At 42.7% G+C, this 14870-nt stretch overlaps 1 protein-coding gene across 5 annotated transcripts in view; it reads left to right on the top strand.

Annotated features, from left to right (window-relative positions):
- The window catches only part of JMJD1C (jumonji domain containing 1C), a 159387-nt gene extending 146510 nt beyond the window's left edge, over positions 1 to 12877 (top strand). For all 5 annotated transcript variants that reach the window (XM_054276736.1, XM_054276735.1, XM_054276734.1 and 2 more), the window contains 9 exons: positions 29 to 307; positions 694 to 862; positions 1264 to 1354; positions 1463 to 1593; positions 2725 to 2847; positions 3874 to 4013; positions 6231 to 6407; positions 11511 to 11642; positions 11976 to 12877. In XM_054276736.1, coding sequence (XP_054132711.1) covers positions 29 to 307; positions 694 to 862; positions 1264 to 1354; positions 1463 to 1593; positions 2725 to 2847; positions 3874 to 4013; positions 6231 to 6407; positions 11511 to 11642; positions 11976 to 12065 — 1332 coding nt within the window. In that variant the 3' untranslated portion in view covers positions 12066 to 12877. The remainder of the gene's footprint in view (positions 1 to 28; positions 308 to 693; positions 863 to 1263; positions 1355 to 1462; positions 1594 to 2724; positions 2848 to 3873; positions 4014 to 6230; positions 6408 to 11510; positions 11643 to 11975) is intronic.
- The last annotated feature ends 1993 nt before the right edge of the window (positions 12878 to 14870 follow it).

Genomic DNA, 14870 nt, shown 5'->3' with positions numbered 1-14870 from the left:
GTTTAAGTATGCATTTGTTTTCTAACAGAGTGGTAAGAGTGGAAGGACTATGCCAAACATTCTTGATGATATAATTGCTTCAGTAGTAGAAAACAAGATTCCACCAAATAGAGCACCAAAGATAAATGTAAAATCTGAAATAAAAGAAGAGCCAAAGGATGAGAAAAAAAGTATTCAGGATGACTGCAGTAAACGGTACAGTGATATCCAGTACTCATGGATCTGTGACAAGCATGTTCTGTGGCTCAGAGATCATAAAAACACCAACAACTGGAAACTCTTCAAAGAGTGCTGGAAACAAGGAAGGGTAGGTATTGAGCAGGTTGGTCAGTAAAGTGACATCAGCAGGAGCTCTGGGGAGTTGTGTATTAAAGGGCAGAAATGCCTAATTCTGTGTTTAAAACAGGGTAAAAACAGGTTGTCAGGTATAGCCCACAGGTGAACCTTGTGTAGTTCAACTTGAGGTAATCAGTTATAATAAATGAGACATTTCTGTTGTGGAGTTACAGATTCCAAAAAGGGGTGGCACCTTTGGATATGGGTGCTGTTGGAGAAGTATTAACAGCTCAGTAAGGCCAAGGTCTTCCATGTGTGTTCCAGACACATTTGTATTCCAGTTCAGTTAAAGAATTCGTCTACTTGTGAAAGCATAAGTACTGATTTTTAAAAATTATTTGATTTTACTCTTTACAGCCTGTTTTGGTGTCTGGTATGCATAAGAAAATGAACTTCAGCCTGTGGAAAGCTGAGTCAATCAGTCTGGATTTTGGAAACCAGCAAGCAGATATCTTGAATTGCAAAGACAGTATCATTTCAAACACCAATGTCAAGGAGTTCTGGGATGGTTTTGAAGATGTTTCAAGTATGTTCCTTAAAAATGTATTATGGTATTGATTCTGAACATGATCAGTGTTAGAAACTGCAGTTAAAAATTATCATTATGGATCTTGAGGCTTTGAAGAAACTTTCAAAAGAAAGCTCTGGGTAGTCTCTTTCTAGACAATGTGGTAGAAACTTGTAATTTGTATCTCTGCAGAATTAAGGATGCACTATTATACTAGCTAGGTCTGACTAAGAAACTGGACACATGTCCTTCTTACTTAACTAGCTGAGTTTGGTTTGTATCATTCTGGAGTCTCAAAATCAGCTATCTCCTGTTTATGCATAAAATTTTGATTCTTGGCAGGTTTAGAGTTAATGTTTAGGTGAATAAAGTGTAATGCCTACAGTACATGAATTTTTAGTTATTTCTGTTACTTACAGAACGGCAGAAAGTAAAAAATGGAGAAACAGCTCTGCTAAAACTGAAAGACTGGCCTTCTGGTGAAGATTTCAAGACCATGATGCCAGCAAGGTATTTTTAGTTCAATATTAGATCGTCTTCAGTCAATCTTAATATTACTCTATTTCCTCTCTCTGTGCAATGGCACAAATCCAATTCTATTCTTTTTTTCTTCTCCAGATATGAGGACTTACTAAAAAGTTTACCCTTGCCTGAATATTGTAGTCCAGAAGGAAAACTAAACTTGGCTTCTCACCTGCCAGGATTTTTTGTCCGTCCGGATTTGGGACCCAGACTGTGCAGTGCTTATGGTGAGTGTGCCCTGTGAATGCAGCTGTTACCTCTTCCCTTAAACTTGTAGAATATCACACATTGCCATGCCTGACAGAAAACTGAGCTTTCTTGATCACTGAATATAGGGAAATACTGACTGACTTGGGTATTTAGGACTACTTGCACCTGGGCGATGAGAGTCTATTTGCTTCTCCATTTCTTTCCATCTTTTCTTATGCTATTACAGTATTCTGGACCATATAAATGGTTAGCTGCTTCTACACAGTGATAGAACCTGTCTTTAGTAATGCTGTGTGACAAAATACTTCATGAAATATCATTGTATTCATAATTCTGGTCATAAATTAATCTCATCCTATTTCTCATAATTTATTTTGTGTGCTGTACACTCAAAAACCTGTTTAGAAAAGGTTGATTCCCACATATATCTTCTGTCTGCTCCTTCTTTTGCAAAGAATTGTGTTCAATTCTGTTTTACAAATAGGACAAGAAGTGAGTAGGAATTTGTGACACAATGGCTTTGGTTTTAAAAGTTCTCCAAATATCCTGTGAAAGAAGCATATTAACAATAGTGATAATGGCATGGGTCTGAGAACTGAGTCATTAATGCCACTCTGAGGTATTACTGCTCTAAGGCTGTGTTCCAGAATGTCCTTTTGACTTAAAAATGTTCATTTCCACTTCTTAAAACTAAAATTAATTTTCCTGTTTGGGCATAGTTTTGATTAAGGACTCTCTTACAGCCAGACATAAAAGTGACAGATTTGATAACCTTGTGTATTCATTGTGCCTGTATTGCCTTTGATAACCTTGTGTATTCATTGCCCTGAACAACCTGAAGGGTTGAAGAGGAATGGAACATAGTGGTCAGGAAATGTCCCTGACTACTCTGCTGGAACATTTTATTCTGTGTGTAGAGACAGGTACCTGGGCTAAGAGAGAATCTCAAGGACTCTGTTAAAAAGTCATGTTTTCTTGTTTAGCAGAAAACATTGGTATCACCTTGTTTAGGAGGTGAACCAAAAACATGTTTTTAATTTGTCTATCTCAGTGATGCCAAGTATACTTCAGAAATTTCTTCACTGTTGTTACATGTTCTGATTTGAATATGCAATACAAACAAATCTTAATTTTATCTTGTAACATAGGTGTGGCTGCTACTAAAGACCATGACATAGGAACCACAAATCTCCATATTGAAGTGTCTGATGTCGTGAACATCCTTGTTTATGTTGGCATAGCCAAAGGAAATGGAGTACTTTCCAAATCAGGTAATGTGAACCTCACTCACTGTAAGAGGTGTAGATGGACTGAATGTTCTGCCCCTTCTAAAATTGAAACTCTGCTTTGGAAGGCAGATCCATAAGAACCTGCTTGCAGCTGGGTGATTCTTTGTTCCAAGGGTTTGCACACACATTAGTTCTGTATAAAATACACTGCAGTTCATGAATTATGAAATGGTATTTCAAACTCTTTCCACTTTTTTTGCCACTACATATAATTGATGCACCATTGCTGTGCTGGGGCTGGCATAGCTAATGAAAGTGCAGGGTGAAGGATTTTCTCTGGAAGCTGTGCTGGTTCTAACAGTTATGTCAGGATGATGTATTTGCCAAACCTTCTGTTTATGCTGCTTCTTCTGGATGCATTGTGCTTACTCTATTGAATTTGGGCTGTAATGTAATTTTTCAGCACTGGAGAGCTTAAATTGGTGTATGTTAGTTGTCTCTATGAGGTTTATTGCTTATGTGAAACAGTCTTTAAATCACTGAAATAGTTTTGTTTCTTTGCCCTTTTTCTTTTGTCCTCTTATTCCATAATCAGCAAATGTAGATTTTGGGTGTGACTAATAGAGCTGCAGTAAGGTTTGTCTGTCATTTGCTTTGTTTTCACTTGTGTATGCATGGAGTTAATAGCAGCAAACTTGAGCATCCTGGGAGAGCTCTGGCTGCAATAACAGCATGCCATACACTGCTTGTGCTGACTGCAGGAAAACACCTTTTCCATCTTTTCATTTTTGGTACCAGCCCTGCTTGTTTATTTCAGGTAGGAGATTGTGTTCTGTGGAATTCAGGAAATGTGAAAAAGTTCAAAAATTAAAGGTATTTTTAAGGTATCCACAGCATTTGTGTTCTAGTAATGAGTTACAGACACTGAACAGCAAGATCACCTGGTGGCTTCTGTTGTATTCAGCAAACTTCCATCTGCTCAATCCCACACAAGAATTTTGAAAAGAAAATATTTAGTTTCTCCATTTTTTCTTCTCACATTTAAAGAATATTTTTGTTGAACCTTAGGAGTTTTGAAGAAGTTGGAAGAGGAAGATTTGGATGACCTTTTAAGGAAGAGGTTGAAAGATTCCAGTGAATTACCTGGTGCTTTGTGGCACATTTATGCTGGCAAAGATGCTGACAAGATAAGAGAGTTTCTGCAAAAGGTTAGCTTTATTACACATCATTTATAAATAGACCCTAAATAATTGGTCAATCAAAAGGGACTGGCAAAAACCACAAACCCCACCTCAGTGTTAGAGAAGGGAGGAAGGCAAAATTATTTCCTTGATAGCACATAAAATAAACTATACTTGAACTGCTGCACCACCAACAAATAAAGTATGTAACACATAAATTCACTTTGTGAGAGTGACAGGTGGTCTGTAACTGAAGGCTTAGGAGGGCATGGAGATCTGCTCTTGCCCTGCTCTAATACAGAAGATAATTTGTGGGATGGTTTTTTTCTGTCACTGATCCATTGTTGTATTATTGCTGCTGAATTTTTGGTGAACTTTCCCATGCCAAGTCTCCTGGCCTTACCACCCGTGGACACCAATCTTTGCCAGGACTGTCACATCAGTCAGCACAGGAACATGGCTGGGCTCTTGGTGAAGGTGGAAGCAGTGGGAGAACATCCCCAGGGGCAGCAAACTTAACCTGGCTGTGCTGCAGATCATCCTGCAGTGGCTTGTGGTGATCAGAACTCAGAGCCACATCAGAACCTTTCCAGTTGTTCCCTAGGATTATCTGTCAGTGCATTAATTGTAGGGATCCCATCTTGGAAGCAGTGTTCTGTGCCCTGCCCTTAGCACATTTTGTGCTCTGGAAGGTGGCCTTGATAGAAGACAGAAATAGCAAAGTTATCACTGAAGTGATTGCTTGAGGAGATGTCTTTACTGTCCTCTTCTGTGAGGAGAGATCAGATGAGTGTTAACTGGCTGCAGCAAAGGGGTCCATAGACCAACTCGAGGCCAAGGGCTCTGCTGTGAGCAGGGGGAGCCCAAGCAATTCAGCACTGAAGATTCCCTTTGACAATAAAGCAGTGTCTGTACCAGGCCAGCTGTCCTCCAGTGACTCAAACATTTGCTCTTTGGCAGGCTGAGCTGTGGGGAAAAGTGAGCACTGGTAAGTAAAACAAAGCTAATTGCAGGAGATTATGAATTAGTCAGCAAGACTTTTTGTTCATTCAGAAAGTAGGTGCTCATAAATTAGATGGTGGCTTTTCAGTTCAAAAAAGAGAGTTGTGAATAAAATCATGAATGCAAAGGAATAGGTGGACATAGAGAGGAAGTGCTGCATATTCCCTCAGAGCACTTTTGAAACTATAGAGAATAGCTGTGAAACTATTTGAGCAACAGGTTTAAAACAGCCCCATTTAGGATGCTGTGAAAAGAAGTTTGTCACTTGCTACCACAGTCAGCCCTGGTATCCCAAGTGAGTTGTGTGTCACCATGTATTTTAGGAGTGGTGGTATTTGGGAAGTACTGAATTGGAGATTATTGATGAGTAATCATTGGGACCACTTTGCTGCTGCTAAGATACAAAATCTCAGTATCTCATTAAAAGGGTGATAATACTCAAGGAGAGTTTCAAGTTCTGCATCACATAATTACATTCATTTAATAAAATAAAAAAAAACCCTCTTTTTCTAATGAGATACTTGTTTCATGACTCATGACAGGTGGTTTAGGTCTGTGTTCTTTATATGTAATAACTTTTTTTCTTTTTCAGTGACTAGGATTGATTTAGTAGCAGTTGATTAAGAGTAATATTTGTTCCCCTGTGGCTCACTTGATGAGAAATGGTTGTGCCATTCCATTTACTGATGTCAGGAAGTATTTTTATGTGTTATCATTTTTTCTGAATACCTTCATAGGGTGGTAGGAAAGCAGCTTCTTATCCCAGCATGGCTGAGGTTGGAATGGGACCCTTGAGGTCCCTTCTGTCCAGCCCTGTGCTCAAGCAGAGGCACCTGGAGCAGGTTTGCCAGGACTACAACCTTTGGCTTTATTGGCTGCTTTTCTCCTGAGCTAAAGTGGTGATGTTGTGTGTGTGTGTCAAAAGTGAAGAATTTGCAGCATTCCTGAGCTCAGATTTTATTTTCTGCATGAAAAAAGTCACACAGAGAGCATGTTGCTTATTAATAAGTTATTGTGCTGAGTTCTTTAAAGCTCTGCACTTTGGAGTGGGAGTGTTGCAGATGTCCTCAGTTCAGTGAGACCTCCCAGATCCTTCAGGGTTGTTTTGAGTCCCTAGCCAGAGCTCTTGTTTGGTATTGGGAACTGAGTGACATTGCTTGGTGAGGTGGCCATACATAAAATTGATCAGCAAAAGGTTTGGTTCTTTTGGAAGTTATTTGGGATATTTTCTGTACTTAACAGATAGCAAAGGAGCAAGGCCTGGAGGTTTTACCAGAGCACGATCCAATCCGTGATCAGAGTTGGTATGTGAACAAAAAACTTCGCCAAAGACTTTTTGAAGAATATGGAGTAAAAACCTGCACAGTTATTCAGTTCCTTGGTGATGCTATTATTCTACCAGCAGGAGCACTTCATCAGGTAATGTACATTAAGTTTAAGACATGCAAAATTAATAACTTTTTTCCAAAGGCATGGATACATCTGTGCTCAGTTACATTTAGTTGTTTTATTAGTATCTGTTAGCATGTAGGAATGTAAAATAAGATACATCTGCTGGTGTAGCAAATGGAATGCCTTAAGTATGAGTTCTTTTCTTGCTTTACAATTACAAATGAACAGACCATTATTAACCATTGTTTTCCCCTTTTCATTTCTGTAGCAAACATTTCTAAATTCATTTCTAAACAAACTGAGTAGTTATGGCAGAGTCAGGTTGGTAATTTTCTTCTTCTAAGCCAGCAGTTAACCTGATTGAGGAGGGGCAGGGAGAGCAGCTTGAGCAGGTATGGATGGTAAGCACCTGGATGTCAGGTGTCATTGTTTCTGTCTTTAGCTGTAGGAGGATTGTAGTGGGTGTTCTGGTGTTTCTGTAACAGAAATTTGGTTGTTTTCCCATGCCAAATGTAAGTTCCTTTTAACATAGAAGGCACATCAATCACCAGAAGTCATCATACAGAGTAAGTTGTGTCTTACTCTGAGAAGGAGTGATCCCACCTTGGCAGCAGCTGGGCTGATCTAGTCTGTAGTTGGGTAGGAAAGGTACTGCCAGTGGGGCAGTTCTGGAGTAGCAGGATGAATTTTATTAGTCAGCCTCAGTTGCCCCCTGGCATAAAAGCTTTGTTACTGCCTTTAGGCCTTTTTTCCCCTCACAGCCTGTAAACTGCTGCTCTTTGGTGAAAAGAGGAAGAAAGCTCAGTTGTTTAGGTGAGATTTTTAGGCCCTTCTAGATTTATTTCTTTCCTGCTTCAGCAGGAGGTGGAGCTTGCTGTCTTGGCTGCTGTCAGGCACCACTAATGAGGTCCTTGACTGTCAAGGAATGAGGAGCATCCCCACCCTGGAGTTGGTTGCAAACCATTGTGATGTGAAGATCTATCATTGGTCTCCCTGTGGGTTCAAGTGAGGCCAAGGCTTTCTGAAGAAGGTGCTGTTTGGTTTTCAATCTGCAGATCAGCTTCCTGCAGAGAGGAAGCAATGGCTCACCATGTCCTGTGGCCAGGGCAGTGGGGTTTAGTGGGGTTTCCTCTAGGAGAAACTGACAGGATGTAGTGATGGCAGGGGTCATGTCCCTGCTCTGTCTCTGACTGTGTCTGTTATGGGACATTGAAAGCAGCTGGTACCTCACCTGGACTAGGCTCCTCCTCATCCCACTGCCTTTCTGCATGGGTTGGACATGGTGGTACATAGCTCTGGATGGTCTGTGTGGATTTGTTCTCTGGCACAGCAAAGGAAAGACCCAGACAGCCCCAAACAGACCTTGCTGACCCAAATCTAGGGAGTTGTAGGTTGCCTTCCCCCATACAATGACTCAGGGGTTGATGTTGTTCCACAAATGTGGAGGAACACCTGACATTGCTGTTGTTCTTGGCTCCTGTTAGGCTAAAGAAGTTGCACTCCCAGAGTCATGTATCGCATCCTCCAGCAGCCTTACTCTGATCCCATGAAACAGGAGAGATGTATCCCAGATAGGAGAGTGTATGGGAACCCAGGGGAAATAACAAATGTCCTGGGAAATCTGTTCTGTATAGCATGTGCCATTACATAAAGCCATACAGAATATAAAACATGAAGTAGTGGGACTGTTCCAGTCTTCCCTCTACTTTATATGTGTAAGGACCAAAAATAAGACCACTCTTATCTTTATCTCCTTGGCTTTAAACTGCAGATTGTGTTTGAAGTGGTAATGTTGTAGCTTCTGGCACCAAGGAGTTAATAACATGGTGTTTTTAAACCTTAGTGGGTGAAGCTGAGAACCTTTTCATCTTCAGTAAGAAGTTCCTGTGAATCTGCCATGTAGGAGGAAATAAAAGCATCGTGTTCTTTCATGTATGTGCATAGTGCTCTCTGCAGACATGCGTAAATACTGACCTTAGGGATCAGCACCAGCACTTCAGAGATACAAAGCACATTTAAAAACTGAAAAATAAGTCTGCACAAGAGTACATACCATGTTAAGTTTACACATTAAGTGTTTCAGATTTGCATGCATATTATGAACCTTTTAATTATTAAAACTGGGTAAAAGTTGATGCTAAATTAGGTGGTAAATTAACATTTTTATTTGCTCATGAGTAATGTTATGGAGCAGGAGGAATCAGACTGAGGGCTGGAGCTGGGGAGCCTGGCTGCCTGTGGTCACTGCATAAGTGTAGTTCTGACTCTTCCATTCTGGAGCCAGTTAGGATTGTTGGCACACTGCTGCTTCTGACGTGCTGGTCTAGAATTTACTGCCCTAACATGGAGGAGGTTCTGTGTATTTCTTCTGTTTATTGTTTTTCCACACACCAGACCCCCCTGGTTCTATGGATTCATGTCTGGCTTTTTAAAGCTTATTCTTTACATTTCATGGCAGCATGTAGCATTCCTCTTGCTTCCCAGCTTTCTCCCCCTCCCTGTGTACTTGCAGACAGCAGTCACATTCTTCTTGTGATGCCTGCAGCAGGCAAAGTCAGACTGTTCCCGGTGGGAGGGGAGGGACAGCCTCTCCTGTGAGCTGTGACGGGCAGGGCAGCCTTGTCTGTTCCTCTTGTAGAGGGAATTGCTCTTTCAGAAGGAGAATCCAGAAATAGATACAGTGTTGGACTGTCACCTCTGCAGCTGCTCCCTGAATGCTCTGTGAGGGGCATGTCCTTTCCTCTTGCCTGTACAGACTGGGGGCTCAGCAGTGTCCCTGGTTGCTGATGGCTGGGCCTTGTTCCCCCTGTGGCACTTGTGACTGGGAGCCCCTGAGCTCTCTTTGGAACTTGCCCAGCTAAAAAAGGGTGTTGGTAGTGTTCTTTTGAAAGATTCACTCTTTCTGCTGCTCCACTGTGGGTTATGCTGTATCATAGGCATCTCTAGAGATGGCCTCCCTGGTTTTAACTTGGTGGCTCCAAATTGGTAAAATACTTGGAACTAAAAAAAAAAAAGCTAGAAATACTGGAGTCAGTAATTGAAATGTGGTGTTCAGGCACCCTGCAAAACTTGCTCATAGTGGAACAAGTTATTATAATGTTGTTTTTTATAGAGGCATTATTTTGATTTAACAGTAGGATTATGTATTGTACAATAACACGCTCGGAGGCAATGTGACATCCTGGCACCGCTCTGATAAGGATTGTAGGATAAAGGTCTGGGCGTCGCACACGCAGAGCTCTCAGCCTTGCAGGAAGTGACTGATCCTGTGGCCATCAGGATGGCTGGGTGGCCCTTTCTTCCCTGCCCACTCCCCTTTCCCTGTCCCAGCCCAGGTCTGGGGCTTTTCCAGCCCCGCAGCCGCCTCCCGGCCCTGCTGGAAGCGCCGGCGCTGCGTGGGCCGGGTGTGGAGCTGTTCTCAGTTCAGCTGGAAGTGGCATAGGCGTGGGAGTGCTGCACTCCTCGCCCCACAAACCTCAGGGGAATCGTTGCTAAACGTTTCTCTGTGTGTGTCACTGCATCAGCTTGTGTTAGAAATACTATAAATAGAACTGCCTGGGGCTGTCAGCGGGGCATTCCCATGCTGAGCACCAGAGCAGCCGGGTAAAATCTGTCCCCGCAAACTTTCACACGGATAAGACAGGCCCTGGAAGGGAGGGAAGAGCAAACTTCAGGCACGGCAGAATTAAAGGTCTGAGGGAAACAAATGGTTCCTATTCTGCCATGGAGGGAGAAATAGGGAGTCAGTAAAACTTTGTCTTAGTGAGGAGAAAGTGAACGAGTGCTGTGGGATTTGCATGGGCTGGCAAGGAAACCAGGGGCAGGCAGAGACTTGAAAGAGGTGGGAAGCCTGTGAGGGAGGGGAGGGGGCTGGAGCTGCACAAGGCAGAGGTGCCTCACCCCAGGCTCTAGGAAATTCCCTGAGTGCTGGTGGGAGCCTCATGCTGGCACTTCTGCAGCTGCTGCCTCTGTCCTGGCTTTCTGTGTTTGCAGATAGTGTGGCATCAACAAACCCTCCTCGTGTCCAGAATTAGTTGTGTTTTGATGAATTCCCAGGAGGGACCAGCACTGCTTTGTCCTTGATGATGATGATGAGCCATCAAAAACCCCATGTGCAACATGACTGCTGAGCTGAGGGTCACCTGCTGGGATTTCAGCTGTAGCAGGGGGGCTGCTGTGTAAAATCAGACTTGGGCAGGGGTTTTGAAGAAGAAAGAAATTTTTAAATTTAAGTCCTGTGTCCTCAACTGTGTAGACCCCAGTGGTTTCTCTGAATGTCAGGTAAAATAATGGAATTTTTAGAGTACGCATTTAGAAACTCTAGATTTTGCTAGGTTTCTCTTGAAAACAGATCTCTCTCTACACAGATCTCTTATCAGTCCTGAGCAGGGTGGGATGGAGTGTTTGCTGGAATGGCTGAGGCTCTGCCTCCCTGCCCCCAGGCTTAGGGAATTCAAACTGTTGCACAGCTTCTGTGAGGAGCTGTTAGAGTTTGGGGAAAAGAGGATTTTGACTGCTGAATTACAAATTACAGTGGAATTTGTAAAGGTTTAGGGGTGAAAACACAATTGGTTCTGAAGGGAGTGAACTGGAGTTGGTGGTTGGGTCACAACGAGGAAGCAGTTTCCCTTTCCCCTGTCCTCCAGGCACGACCTGGGTGGCAGGAGATGGTGTCTGTTCCTCAGTAGTTATCTCATGTCAGTAAGAAGAAATGTTCAGAGAAAGAAGAAAAGTGCTCTTTTCCCCCTGCTTCTCAGCCTCCCCTTTCTCTGTTCATGGTTGTTTCTTTCAAGTATCTCCACTGGCAGTTCCTTTTCCATGAAGGTGCCAGCTTGCAGTGTGTGTGCGTGGCAGAGGAGCTGGGTCCTGCAGGGCAGGGCAGCTCCAGGGCTGGGCAGGCTGAGTGCAGCTGCTGAGGGAGGAACAGAGCCTCAGTGTGGGATTAATGCCGAGCACAGGCACCTGTGCAGCCTTCAGAGGATAAGGCAGACACACACAATTGCTCTCTACCTGTAAAGGTGCCATAAGGCTCTGGGTAAGGCATCTCAAGGCCCACTCTTTCCTCAGGTACCTCTGCCAAAGAATAACCCCACATACTGATGATCAGTCTCTTTTTGTTATTTTGGATAGGTGCAAAATTTTCACAGCTGCGTTCAAGTAACGGAAGACTTTGTGTCTCCAGAACATCTTGTACAGTCATTCCACCTAACGCAGGAGCTGAGGCTGTCAAAGGAAGAAATCAATTATGATGATAAACTGCAGGTAGGAAATGAATGCTGCTCTGGAAGGGGCTGGGAAGGCAGGGTGTACTCGGGCTCATTGAAATGCCGAGCAGTGCGTGGAGCTACTTCCTTGCTGCTGTTCACACAGAATAACAATGAGCAGCAGCATGAATGTCAGGGCTGTAAATGACTCTCCCTTGAGCTGCTGGCTTTATTTCACATTACATTCTAAAATGTGTAAAAAGCTGTTCCTTTTGCACGGGCTTGATGAAGCCTTTCTTTTTTCCATCCACTAAGCTTAGGCCTCAGTCCTAAACTTCGCAGAGTTCCTCAGGTCATAGTCCTTACTGAAATCTGTCCCATGTTCTTGCAGGTTAAAAATATCTTGTATCACGCAGTTAAAGAAATGGTGAGAGCTTTGAAGATTCACGAAGGTGAAATGGAAGATATGGAGGAGAACTGAGCACACTGCTATTTGGAGGTAGCATCACCCAGAGGTTATTTCACCTGATCTGTGAACAGTAAACACACTAATTTAAGCTTCACAAACCATCAGTGCCAAGAAAACACAGTCATCATATTTACTTGTTAATGACACTGCAACGGTAGAGCTTCATATCACAGCCACTGTGATTCCATGTTCCACTTGCAAACAGTTGAGCAGCGTTCTGCTGTCTGTATTATAATGTACATGAAGTTTGTGAAATGTCAAAGATTTAAGATGATGTATTTATTTTTGGAAAAAAACGACAAAATTCTATGCTATATTGTTGATCAAATGTAAATGTGACTTGTACAGTTTGCTAAAATAATTCAGATCTTTTTCACTACATTGAGACAGTTACTGTGAGAGTAGGACACAAACACCAGCTATTGCCTGCATTTGGGATCTTGCTGAGTCCACACAGCAGTCATGTCATATTCTGAAAATTACTGCCAAATAATTGTAAACTTTGTAAAATATAAAGTATATAAAGTAGATATTAAATACAGACACTTCAGTATTTTATTGAAGCTATTCAGTGTACAATTAAACGTTTTCAAAAGGTGTAATTTATTTAAAATTTGTCTCATTTTGGTAAAATTTATGTGAACTTTTAAAGCTTAAATATTAAACTTAATATGCTATGTAAATATATACATATATACATTCAATGATGTATTTTTTTAAAACATTGGCTTGCTTTAATTTGTTAAAAGTGCAAGTGTTACACATGCTTTGTACATTGAAGTTGAAAGGGGTTTTACATTTTCCATTAAAATGACTTTGTCAGACGTGGCGGTGTGGCTTTGTTTGTTCGCTGCTGCCAGGGCAGCCCCGTGCTGCCCCCTGCGGGCCGCGGCCGGCACTGCCGGGCGAGCCTCTGCCGCCGCCCCTCCCTGCGGGAACCGGCCCCTGGTTCTGTGCAAGGGTTATTTCCCAACGACTCGCCCTTGGTCCTTCAGGGAATACTGCAAAATAATGGATGTCTTTAATTTTATTTATTTATTTAATAATGATAGATGTTAGCAGTTGAGCATTATTCTAGGTTTGGGAGTGAGTTTGAAAAGCTTCACAAGAAGCGTGCTTTAAGTTATTAAAACTATTCAGGTATTTAGACTGATTATCAAATGTTAGACAGAGCCAATGGCCAGCTCCTGAGGTGTCCAAAAGGGGATAGTAATTATCCTGGTTACAGTAATGAGGCTGGTTACTGTTTTCAGTCTGACACATCTGACTGGGTTTGGGGTCACCAAAAACCCCAAATCCCCTGTAAATTACCTTTGAAAATAATAAAGCACAAAAGCAATTCCTCACTCCAAAAGTCAAAATATTTAGTTGACTTGAAAACTCGAAATTTATCAAGTTGCATACCAGGGAGTTAATGGTGCTACACTTAGCAAATGCTTCTCAGCTTTGTACTCTGTTCCATCCATTATCATCTTTATTCTTCCCTGCAGCATTAGAGCATTGGCTGAAAGTGGAAGATCTACCAGTGTACATTTGCTTAATGAGAAGTGGACTCTAGTTGTACATACTTTTATTTTTAAAGTTCAAGATACATAAATATTACAAGTATTTCCTTCTTCAATTGAGTTTTTTTTCACATGCCATACAAGTTATGAAATTATGGTTCCTGCTGCAGAGTCCCATTCCCCTTGGTTCTTTTCCTGCAGCCAAGAGCAGTTGCTGGGCTTGGGCCAGGGCTTGGTGTCCCAAATTTTCACATTGCCACACCTGCCCTGGCCACAGCCTTGGGTTTTCTCCTCTACCTGTTCTCCAGTGCCTGTGCAGCTGACAGCACCTGTGCCTCGAGGGCTGAGCTTTGGTATCACCCTTTGGGCCCTACTGACAGCTGCCCTGCCACCCCAGAGTGCTCAGAGACCTGGGCAGGGATCCCCTGGCACCTGCCTGTCAGGCTGAAGTGTTCTTCTCTCCTTAAAGGAACTGGAAGAGTGACTAAACAGTGCCAGAAGTTGTTGGAGTTCACAGGTACTCCAAATACCACTAAAAGACACCAAAAAAGTTGTTTAAGTAGTTGGTGTAGCACATTCTGCTTACTCAGTACTTCAGGTTTCTGTCTCTGTCACAGTGAAGCCAAGCTCCCCTGCAGGGAATGGGAGCAGGGAGTGGGGCTGGTGTTGGGCTTGTGGCTGTGAGCATGACCAGAGGTGTTCACAGCTGAGGTCTGACACCACAGAGGGATTTGTGGGAAGCTCTTTTGTTCTCAGGTTAGATTTTCCCTCTTGACCATTTTCCATGTTCTGTGATGTGTTTCTGGGCATGTTTTTCCCATCTTCCTTTGCTAAAGACTCTTGGGGGATTTTCTGCTCTACAATCTCAACTATTTTAATACAGCCAGAAGTATTCAGTGAGATCAGCTGAAGCTGTTGGAGTGCAGGAATGCTGTCAGCTGCTAGAACGTGGATATGAAATACTGTGTGTCATCTTCTGCCACCTTCCTGTTGAGCACAAGCTCTCTCTTTGTCTGCTTTGCTCTCCATGAAACTCTTCCTCCTTTCTCCTTTCCTGTCATTTGAAAGATCACACCTCAGGAGTCAGCAAAACTGTGAGCCCTGCTCCCCACACCCCTTTCCCTGTTTCCCAGCTCCTTATCATCATCTCCATCCTCAGCACTGGTTTACAGTAAATGGCCAGAGCAGTTTCTTTCCAGTTGGAACTGCAGAGGTACCTAATGAAGAATAAGTTGTTAGCAAAGAACAAAGCAGGGCTCTGATGACCTGAAGTGTTTTAGCACAGATGGCTGCTGCATTTATGCTTTTGCAG

This window comes from Melozone crissalis, unplaced genomic scaffold (genome assembly GCF_028551555.1).
Source record: "Melozone crissalis strain CALT ecotype California unplaced genomic scaffold, PUWL_Pcris_2 ptg000019l_1, whole genome shotgun sequence".
NCBI classification, from domain to species: domain Eukaryota; kingdom Metazoa; phylum Chordata; class Aves; order Passeriformes; family Passerellidae; genus Melozone; species Melozone crissalis.
This window is presented reverse-complemented; position numbering and strand designations above follow the sequence as displayed.